Source organism: Hakea prostrata, chromosome 1, assembly GCF_041222555.1.
Source record: "Hakea prostrata isolate BN-2017 chromosome 1, UWA_Hpros_2, whole genome shotgun sequence".
Classification (NCBI taxonomy): Eukaryota; Viridiplantae; Streptophyta; class Magnoliopsida; order Proteales; family Proteaceae; genus Hakea; species Hakea prostrata.
The window spans coordinates 26,235,494-26,247,022 of record NC_142600.1 but is presented as its reverse complement, the minus strand read 5'-3'; the positions used below and the strand labels follow the sequence as shown (position 1 = coordinate 26,247,022).

General features: G+C 37.8%; 1 protein-coding gene across 1 annotated transcript; it reads left to right on the top strand.

The window, feature by feature from the left end:
- The first annotated feature begins 568 nt into the window (after positions 1-568).
- On the top strand, positions 569-11,468 carry LOC149028501 (serine/threonine-protein kinase Nek2-like). Its single transcript, XM_089137159.1, has 16 exons — positions 569-819; positions 2,023-2,154; positions 2,255-2,321; positions 3,460-3,525; positions 5,338-5,384; positions 5,492-5,537; positions 5,658-5,738; positions 5,848-5,890; positions 5,969-6,018; positions 6,106-6,187; positions 6,268-6,317; positions 6,649-6,722; positions 6,970-7,021; positions 7,634-8,098; positions 8,643-10,181; positions 11,387-11,468. Exons 2-15 carry the CDS (start codon positions 2,069-2,071, stop codon positions 9,303-9,305), a joined length of 1,872 nt encoding a protein of 623 aa, XP_088993285.1. The 5' UTR covers positions 569-819; positions 2,023-2,068; the 3' UTR covers positions 9,306-10,181; positions 11,387-11,468.
- The last annotated feature ends 61 nt before the right edge of the window (positions 11,469-11,529 follow it).

Below are 11,529 nucleotides of genomic sequence, written 5' to 3'. Positions count from 1 at the left end.
TGCAAAAGAGAGAGTTCCAAAGTTCTCTTCAACGAATGCCTTAATCGGTCATGCCACGCATTATGAGACACACGTTCACTGAGATGAACAAAAAAAGATGCAGAGGGTGGATAAAAGTGATAGAAATCAGCTTCAATTGATCCTTGAAGTAGAACGATCCCCATTTTGAGATCCTTCATAAAGTAAGAACTTGGATGAAATTACACATAAACATCATTTTACATGTAAATTTACTCATAAGAGAACAAATTTTTAGTAATAGAAGGAAGATGTAGCACTTTCACTTTAGATAAAGTAAGAATTTTTGAAATGGTTGAATTCAGAGTCTTATCTTTTCAACCTCTATTCAAAGTAATCCGCATTATGGATAATTAGTTATTTGGTTATGCTTTTCACCGTAAATTACCAATTTGACCTTTCTTGGAAGTGGATTGGATCGGATATATCGCATCGAATATTCATCCATTAAATTTAACAAGACACGAAAACTGACAAAAACGGCCGATTCAAACTTTTTTCCTTTTTTTGGTGACAGAGAATCAAGAAAATAAACTAATAAAACTGGATTAAATAATTAATGGACGACGACGAAGGCTCGAAGCTACTGCGAGTGTTCGTATGTTTCTTTGAACTTCGAAGTTTAAAAACCTCAACGCCACTACTTTTTTTTCTATTTCTAATTCCTTTGCCGCTCTTCTTACTTCCGAATATGATATTCGATGATTCGAAGTGTCTCTGAAGATGTAGAATTTTGGATTATTCTTTCCTTCTTGTCTCTTGGATAGAGAGAAACTGGGGATCTCGTTACTGCAACTACAGGTATCATGTTTGTTTCTTTTTATGTCCTGATTCCATTTTTTCATATATTTACTTTGCTTTCTTCCTCACTAGTGCTAAATTTCTTCAACTGATAGAAAATGCTGAATTTAATCTGATTTTTTATATATTATGCTAAACTGTGAACTATCGTTGAAGTATTTCCTTCCTCAGTAATGCATATTCTTCTTCTTCTTTTTCTTTTTCTTTTTGTTTCTGGTTGTTGAGCTCTGTATCAAGTGAATTTCATGGATTCTGCAAGTATATGCATTTTTCTTGCTCACTTGTACGATTTGACTTCCAAACGGCGTGCTTACTGTATAACCTACTCCTTTTTCCTTCTTTTTTTTTTAAGAAAATTTGCTTGAGTCATCGATGCCTTAATTACAGATTCTGTTGCCCTTTCTTTTCTTTGCTTCGATCCGCGAGTCAAACACTTCTATCCTAGGATATTCATTCGGAGCTTTCTTTTTCCTACAAGATAATTCTTGGGGACGATTGCTGTCAATCTCTCGAAGAATTATACCATTTTTTGCAAAATAATAAGTACAAATGAACATAAAATTTGGATTTCTTAGTTCCGTGAACATGCTACTACTGTAATACATTTATGTCTCAGAACCAATTGATGCCGTCCTTTGGTCTATAAGAATTTGCATAATGCATTTATGTTTCGTTTGGTTGTAAACAAGTTCTACCATTTAGTAGATAAACTTATTGCAGTTTTATATGACGTGTATGTGGATTTTCAAGAAATTTGTAGAATTGGAATATACTGTATACGGGAGTCTTCTCATGTTCTTTTGTTGCTATTTGTGCTGTTATTTTTTTGGCCCTCTTTGGTTTGAGTTATTTGGATTTGATCTTTTCCATCCTTTTGTGTTTTTCTTTATGTCCTGCTGCACTGTATTCACGATTTTCCTTCACATAGTGAGTTTTTAAATAATCTCTATGAAAGAACTTAAGAGTTATATGGAGTTTGCATAAATGCCTATTGGAGATATCCTTCATGTATGGCTATTGGTGATCTCTCTGTGTAACTGAAGAGTCACCTTTTTGTCTCTCTTTGCAGAATGGAAATTTTTTTTCTTTTTGTCATTTTTATGCTTCTACTTTCTACCCTTTGCGTTTCTATTCTTGTTATAATGCATGATGTTGATTTTAGGTGCTTAATTTGCACTCCAATTTTCAAATATGTTATACTAGATTTGTAGATCTTCAAAGATATCAAGGCAGAAGTACTTGACCAAAGATGGAGCAGTACGAAGTACTAGAACAGATTGGAAAAGGGGCTTTTGGTTCTGCTCTTCTTGTGAGGCATAAAATTGAAAAGAAAAAGTGAGGGTTGCGATGCAGCATATTCATAATTATTTTTTTTCTTCTTGTTTTGCCCATTAAGTTGATATTTGGCTCTTTTTTCCCTTGGGTTTTTGTTAAGATATGTACTGAAGAAAATTCGGCTTGCTCGTCAGACTGACAGGTGCCGCAGATCTGCATTGCAAGAGGTCAGTGTCCTGTACTTGTTGCATTTTCTGACTCCTTGGAACTTTTTCTTTTTGCTCAAAGGCTGGATTAAATAAAATTCTTGTGGTCATTGGTCCCCAGTGTAGTCTTTCCTCTTTGTCTTGGAGACAATTCTGAAATCTGCTTGTTGATGTGGAATGAGGTTATCTAATTGATGAACTTCTGGTTTTGAGGAGAATCAAGACTGTAATACATGGCTACTTCAGTTCCAAACAAAACCAAGTTTGCATTCAGAATCTGCTGGTACTAGTTTTATTAGCATAAGAGAGTAACACTGGACTTTCCTGTAATGTGAACTGGGCATCTTGGTGTTCTTGGGCCTTTTGATTAGTTTCAGTTTGGTGTGGCTTGTTTAGTCCTTCCATCGAGGCAGTGCCTGCTTCCTTCCCCCCTTTCTTTTTTGTTTCTGGTGCTATTTTTCTAGCTTTCTTTTGTCGTTGCTAGTTTCTAGCTTTATTTCCTTGTTTCTTCCTTTTCTCATTGGGTTTAATATATTATTTCAACAACATAACGTTGTCCCACCTAAAATGGTGTTGGCTAAGGGTTTTAATATATAATCCGTTTAGCCAATAAGAATCTGTAATGTATGAACTGCGAGCTATCAGTTTGGCTAAAGTGTGTTGCAGATGACAGAACTCTCATTTAAGGTAGAGTTTACCCCTGTGGTATGTGGATATCATCTATTGCTGAAGGGTATCTGGCAATCTTTATTCCAGGGTTCAGGGGATAAGGCAAGAAATTTGTGTTGTGCTGGTAAATCTTGTTAGTAGGTAGCGACACCAAATTCTTGTGCCCCTCTGGCATGAGAAAGTCCACTCTTCATGTTAAAGGATTCATCAAAATGCAGAATTGCATCTCCCTGCTCCTTTTGATTCATTTTAATGAAAGCCTAAAGCGACACCTCTCAATAAAGAAGTGCAAAGAAGGCAAAATTGAGTGATGAATATTGCTTGCTTCTGAATCCTATAAGAACAGCATCCTAGAATTCCTACATGCTGCATCTTGGATTTTCTTTCTTGTCATGATATGAGTTTCGATCTCAAAAGAATTCGATGCTGGTCTGGTTTGTCTAGCAATATGCTTGCCTTTTAGGTGCTAACTGTTTTCCTGATAATGTAGATGGAGCTTATTTCAAAAGTACGACACCCATTTATTGTTGAATACAAAGATTCTTGGGTGGAGAAGGTTAGTATATACCTCTGCAGGACATTCTTTTTAATATGGTAGTTTACAGTTTTTCATTGCTTGTATGTACAGTTACCACATGCATGTTGTGTGTTGATCAGTGATATAGGGTAAATATCTACTCTCTCTCTCTTGCCTTTTGATGTTGGTGTTGTGTATAATATTTCCTTTTCTTGTTTCTTGAAGGATTGTGCTTCCCTGTGAACAGTTGTTTCTCACACTTATCCAAATTTTGAAATTCATGGGGTCTGAGTGTATGATGCTGCTTCTTCTGTGCATTATGAATGTACCTAATTTTTTTAAAATTTCGATGATATTTTGACTGCCAATGGTGCGCATGTGTTTGAACATGATCCCATGTTGCAGTATTTTTATCTTATCAAGGTTAGAACAAGTCATGGTTGTTTTCGAAAGTAGATAGCATTATGGTGGCTTGGTAGATGTTAAACAATGTACAGTCAGAGAATCTTTTCTTAAGGCTGTTAAGTTTGGATCTGATAATCTTATCTGGTTGGGACCCAATGGCTTCACAATTCAAGAATCTTCTCCTTCTGTTCTGTTGCTGAGATGTTCGTCGTCATATACAAGCCTACTTATCCCTAAGACTGTTTAAACTCAAGGAGGGAAGGATAGGTTGGCTGTTGGTGTAGGCAGTATCCATAGGGGGGTACTCAAACCAAGAAAAGTATTGGCCTTCTTATCCTGTACAAGGATGATGCCTGAGGCTACAGACAGATTGGTATATACTTGTGATAAGAGGTCGAAGCAAACTTGTCTACTGTATTATTTTTATTCCTGTAAAGTCTCCACATGTCTCTGTTTGTTTACCCACTTCACTACATCAAAGTGTCAAGAATTGAAGACCATGTCCTTTAGCTTCTCAAACTGTGCGCTGATTCTTCCATGGTGCCACTAGAGTGATGCAATTAAATGCTGGATGAGTTTGAATTGTTCTTCTGTAATTCCTGAGAGACAGTGGTGAGGGATAATGCAAAAGTCAGCCTCGAACTGGGGAAACCGGTGGGAGATCGATTGCAGCTAGGATCAACACAATGGATATTTGCCCAACTTCAGTTGGACTAATACTTAAACACGTGAGTAGAGTTGCTATGGGCATATCAATGTATCTTGGGTGTCAGCCAAACTTCCTATGGTAGACATGGACATGAAGATAGGAGTTGTCTCCCTATTTGTTATCATCAAATCTTGGGTGACATTATTTTTAAATTACTGATTGGACACTTATACTTGTCCTTACTTGTCAAGGAGAGTTGGATTTATAATCCTAAACCCATAATTGGATTTATAATCCTAAACCCATAATTGGATTTGTTTCATCTTTTTTATGAAGCATAGCCTGAGACAAGGTCTTTGAACCGCTAGATGCATGAGATAAATGTCTCAAAACATTGGTTCAAGTCTCAGGGGAAAAGAGGCCTTTGAAACCTTGCTTTCTGTTTATAGAAATTATGAACTTGTGGCATTGTTACTGCTGTGGGCCTCTCTACAACATAATGCAAGATGACCAATTAGTACATGCCTTTGTTTAGAGGACTGAGAATTACTCCCTTCCTTTGTTCACCTCAGCATTAGTGCTTCAGTTGGACGTTGAATATATTAATTATAATTTTGTCTTTAATCTAGTACACAATTTCTTCAAAGGATCTAGTTGACTTAATTTGAAATCTTTATTTTCATGTATATCCTTTAACCTTTACAGAACATGAGTATAGAGTAAAATTCATACACCATCCTTTCACTTTTTTTTTGGATTTATAAACTTATGCAATGTTTGTTGACTACTTGCTACAGAGTTGTTACGTTTGCATCATCATAGGTTACTGTGAGGGAGGAGACATGTGAGTATCCATTTTCAGTCACTTATTACTGAACTTTGGATCCACCTGCATGAAAATATATCTCTGGGTTATTCTGATTTTGTTCCCATTATGTTAATGTCTTTCAGGGCAGAAGCTATAAAACAAGCAAATGGAGTCCACTTTCCTGAAGAGGTTGTAAAATTTTGTATATTCTTTTCTTCACTGCTTCTCCATCATGTTTCAGTTTGTAGTCTTGAGAAAAATATTATGTGCAAGCTTCCTATCTCATGGTTGAATGTTTGAACTGTATAGAAGCTTTGCAAGTGGCTGGTCCAACTCTTGATGGCACTGGATTACTTGCATGTAAATCATATTCTTCACCGTGATGTGAAGGTCAGTACCATTTCTCTTCATAAGGACAATAGTTTCTGTTAGGTTTTCCCACATGGAATCCCTGAAAGAGTTGTGCTGTAGTACTGATAGTGTTTGAAGTTTTCTTCAGTGTTCAAATATATTCTTGACGAAACAGCAAGACATACGGATAGGTATGTATTAGGGTTTTCAATGTTTTGTCCCCAAAGAACATACAATGTTGCTGAGCCATATATATTATCTGATTGCAGGTGATTTTGGACTTGCTAAAGTTTTGACTTCAGATGACCTTGCATCATCTGTGAGTGACATGAACATATTGGTTTCTTTTCTGAGTTTCAACTTATTTAGCTGATTGTGTAATTACTAGGGTTTTCTCATTATTTAGGTTGTGGGGACTCCTAGCTACATGTGCCCTGAGTTGCTTGCTGACATACCTTATGGTTCAAAGTCAGACATCTGGTCTTTAGGTAATCTGCCTTCTTGACATTTGTGTGGCTGTATTATACTTTTTACTTAGATGGATATCCTAATGTATGTATTTATCCAGGATGTTGCATATACGAAATGACTGCTCACAAGCATGCATTTAAAGCCTTTGTAAGTGTAGACAGCTTTGTCATTTCTTCTACTAATGTATTATTTGTTGAATGCATAATTTTCTCTGGATCCTTAATTCTTGTTTTATTTACACCTTTTTGCTGTTAGGTTAGTGATTTACTTTGTTATAACCTAGGTATCATCTCAACAGAGTACCGTTTCGAAAAAAATAAAATCTCACAATAAAGTTCAGTTCTTTTCCTTTTTTATTATTTTTGTTGTTGTTGTTGTTGGCGTAGTTTTTTTATTCCGGGGGGGGGGGGGGTTGGCCCAAAGGTATTGAGGTTTACTAGTGCACACAGGAGATTAATTAGTCAGCTGTTTTGAGCAGGATATACAAGCGCTCATCAACAAAATAAACAAGTCCATAGTGTCTCCACTTCCAACCATGTATTCTGCTGCATTGTGAGTATCTTTTTCACTTTGATATTTTTGTTCAGCATTCTTGAAATGTTTATAAATTTCGTAAACAGTCTTCTTAAGTGGTAACATTTAAAGATGGCTTTTGAGTAGAGTAGAGGTTATAAGATATGGGATGTGTCATTGTGTCTTGCTACTCGGAGATTTGGTTGTTATAGTTATTGTTAATTTTGATAAGAAAGTCTTGCTTTGATTACTAATGAAGGTTTCTTGTGTTTCAACCATTGTTCAGTCGGGGACTCATCAAAAGCATGCTGCGGAAAAATCCAGAACTTAGGCCAAGTGTATGTGTTGTAACCTTAAGTACATTGACAGATGGTGCTATTTATCTGGATGTTTACTGTCTATCATTGTATACGTCCTTTTTTTTTTTTTTTTTTTTTGGGGGGGGGGGGGTTGTTTGGAGAAACTTTGGTAAGTTGGTAACTGATACTTGCTTGATCTTCAAATGTGACTGCCAATTCCTGGGTTATATTTAATGTTTTATTTCTCCCTTCCTCCCCCCCCCCTTGCCCAACTCCACTAGCTGTCAGCATTTCATATAGAAGTTATGACAATAGCAATAATTTCTTTACCAACAGACAATAATTATGGTGGCCTGAGTTTTGATATAATCAATGTGCTCCGTATCACAAATTAGTTACCATGCTTTTCTTGATCAGGTGTCATTAGGTCTCCTGGGCAGGATACCAAGGAAAGTCCTAAGCACGTGCATGCCCTGATGTTGTGGCTCAAACATATGCTTTTTATGCCTGTGTCCTTGGTTTCATTTAGATTGTAGTTGTTCTGCTGAAGAACTTCAAGACATGGCTCAGATTTTTAGGTTGTTCTCTTATTTTTCAGTTTTTATTGTTGTACACTTGTTTTAACCTTGAGCTGTTTCTTCATTGTCTCAGGCGGCAGAGCTACTCAAGCATCCACATCTTCAGCCTTACATTCTTAAGATCCATAAAAAAATTAATGGTCCTAGACATAGTGCTGTACCAATCCACTCGACTGCGTCTGATTATGTGAAAAAAACAAGATTTTCTCAACCAGAAGATGTTCATCTTGTCAAGGATGAGGAGAATAGACATCCAATCAACAATGAAAGGATCTTGAATGCAAATATATCTGGTCCTGAGCAAGAGTTTCTTTGTTCTACTGAAGGAATACAGGCATTCCCAAGCTTCCTGAATGAAAAGCTATCAGAATTGTCAGTTGAGAGCACCCATGAAGAAACTGATGTCCACAACCCAAAAACTGAAAAGACATCAAACATGCCTAAGACCTCTAGAATGACTCCAGTTAAAGCTTTTGCAGCACCAAAGAGATGGGCAGAGACACCAAAGACAACTCAAATTCGTCCAACTTGTGAATCGGTGAGCTAACAGTGAACATATTATATAAAAGCTGCATGTCTTGGTTTTTGAATATAAATTTGTTATAGAACTACAAAATGCACCAAGTTTTTCCAAATCACATAATTTAGCTTCATAGAGAATATAAAAGTACAAGACTGATTGATAAGCACTGTATTCTTGAGGGGCAACAGACTGGTTCCATGCCTGTTGTTAGAAATGTACATACTGTGGTTGACATGTAGGTTTAAGGTACCTAATGGATCCCACCTTGACTCTTAGTTTTGGCAAATATGAAGACATATGCTTAGTGCCGTATCACCCATTATTATCATTCATGGGGTAACAGTAAGATCTAAAAGAAATCTATGCTTATTTTGTCCACCCCCCTCTGTTGCTTTTTTGCATCTGATATCTAAGGTACATGTCACTTGAATAGTGATAAAGAATTGTGCAGCCATTGTGCAATGTAGTCCTATCCTTCCTGCTTCTCTTAATTTGATTTCTTAATTTTGTTGTTTGATACATTCAGTTCTTGATTGTGTCTTATTCTTTGTACATGCAGCTTCCTGCATCAAAAACTACAGCAAATAAACCTGTTCAGCCAATACGTAGAGCCTCACTACCTTTGCGTGCTAGAGTGGAATCCCCTTGTAGATCTAATGCTCGTCTCCTTGGCCAAATGAACTCTCCAGATGTCTCAGTAAATTCTCCTCGAATTGACAAGATTGCTGAGTTTTCCTTGGCTTCATCTGAGGATCCCTTGTCTCCCCTCCGCAGAACTTTGTCACGGTCTACACACAGCTCTGCCTCACCTCACTGTGTTGACCGCTCCATCACCAAAGATAAGTGTACAGTCCAAATTCGTGATAGAACATTTGCAAGGCCAAGTTTCAATGATTTATGGCATGGAAGTCGACACAGAACTCATTGGGTGGATGGGGAAGATGGAAGTGAATGCTCGGACAGGAACCCTACCGCTGGGCCATCGGAATGGACCACCCCTGACCATCAGCAGCGCCGGTTTGACACCTCGTCATACCGGCAACGAGCTGAGGCATTGGAAGGTTTGCTTGAATTTAGTGCGCAGTTGTTGCAGCAAGAGAGGTTTGATGAGCTTGGGGTTTTGTTGAAGCCTTTTGGACCTGGCAAAGCTTCTCCTAGGGAGACTGCCATCTGGTTAAGCAAAAGCTTTAAGGAGACCACTACCATGAGACAGGAAGATTAAGAACATTATGGCCTCAAATGAGAGATGAATTTAATTACCTGCCTCCAATTTCATAATCAAGTCATCAATTGAATTGATTCCATTTTCCTGTTATCCTAGGCCTGAATTTGTTAGCATCAGCATAGCTTTGAAAATGCTATGCCATGGGAGACTGCACAATGGTTAGATTACCATGGACATAGATAAATGGATTCATGCCAATACATCGCAGGACCAATGGAAACCCATTTTTCCCTTGTGAAGTCGCCAAAAAACAGAAAATTAAGCGTTTGTAACACTTCAGAAAAAAAAAATTAACAAGTAGTGGTAGGTGCAATAGCTACTACGCGATTTATATTAGGTCTTAAATTTTGTGCCAGATCCTTAAGACTGTGTTGAGTAATAATAAACGATCAAACAAAAACAAGTTTACTTGAAAATCTGTTCCTTTGATCTTCTTCCTTTTCCTGTTTTATTTTCAAGTGTTTTACCAATGAGTTTTAGAATCTTGTGAATAGGCTTTTCAGCATTCCTTCAACCCGGTCCAAAAGCAGGCATTATGTTAAGCCGGTGGGGTTGCAGGTATGACTTGCCAGTTTGTGAGCCCATAAAGGAAAATGGAGGCCGGCATGGGACTCCATAAGCTTCAGCACTGGGATCATTTTCCCATTTTGGTCTCTTTGGATGCGGTGCCTGTGACATAGAAGCGATCAATGCAAGCTGCTACAGACCTACAGTGCCCTCCGATCTCATATCGCTGACTTTATAAAGGAAACCTGGGACTGTTGGCGATGTTTGGTCTGCTCTGTTGCGATTACTGGAAGCTCCGGAGCTCCGTCTGTATCTCCTTAACTTGCCCAGAACGCCACTCACGAGTGTTTTCGCCATTTTCTTAAGGTAACCCTCTCCCTCCCTGGTCTACTAGACTCTCTGTTATTTGACTTATTTCAAGACTATTGAATTCAGTTTTGGTATCGGTGAGTTTATATTTGGTGGGGCGCATGGCATGTCTTGGTTACAGAATCAGATCTCTAACTTCTTGTCCTGGACTACAATAAAAGTAAGTTAGGAAGACTCATTCATTTCGTAATCAATAGCAGAGCTTGTGTGTTTTAAGTGTCCCCTGTTTTGCTGGTTGGGGAAGATGGGTTTCTCTTTGAGGAGGAAAAACCGGGCCATATTGGTGGATATTCACACTTTCTATCTTTTCTTCTCTCTTATCCTATTGTTGTCTGCTAGCCACACGGGAAAGCTTCAAAGTGATTTCCAAGGGAAGAGGCCCCCCGAGTTCTATCATGTAGCCTATTGTGCAAGCTTGGATAGTTGTTTTTTGGGGTCAAAGCTTGGATAGTTGGGTGTGTAGGCCTCAAGGCTTTGACATATCTTATGGGTAATGAGCCATTCCACCACTGGATATGAAATCTTTGGATTTTCATGTTTGGTGTTCAAAATATAATTCCTTATTAGGAATTCAACCCTTAATCCTCACACCCTGTACATTTTGTAAACTTTAATCTGCTGGGAGACTTCAACTTTGGACAAGTCAAACAACCCTTTCACTTTGTATCTTAACCCGCTTCATGTCTATACTTAGGATCAAGCTTCATTCCTACACCCGTTGGATCTTGGAAATGTGGTCGAGATTTTGATCTTGACCAGTTGTTGCATCTCTTGGTTTAAAGCAACGAATCTTGACCACGTTTGACAATCCAACAGTTGCAGAGGACTGAAGCAAAATCACTATACTTAACTCGAATATCCTTAAACTGAGGTTTCCCCCTATGGACCATAGTCACTATGCTAAAAGATTTGGTGGTAATTACTTTTCACATCTGAAAGAGCTATCTTTAACACCATAAGCACCTGCCCTGCGATGTGGTTACTGGCTTACTAGGTTCACTTCTTAATCATAATTATAAAATTTAGGTGCAAACTGAATTGCTTTGGCTGTTTTTTGATTTTATAGGTGTAAGTATTGTTTTGGTTACTATACAAATACTATTAATGCATTTCGATTTTAGCCAGTTTCTTATTGTTTCTAGCTTTAGTTGGATCTATGTCAATCAGCCTGAAACTCTATTTTACAATTTGTGAAATTCCAGGGCAGTAGCTTAGTAAGCGATTTTCCTGAAGAATCTGGATGGAAGGGTGTAATATATTATACTGCAACTGGAATATATTGAACAATCAAGTTTAGAACTCAAACGTTGCCGGTCAAACCACAGAGGTGAGGGCAGTCATACTG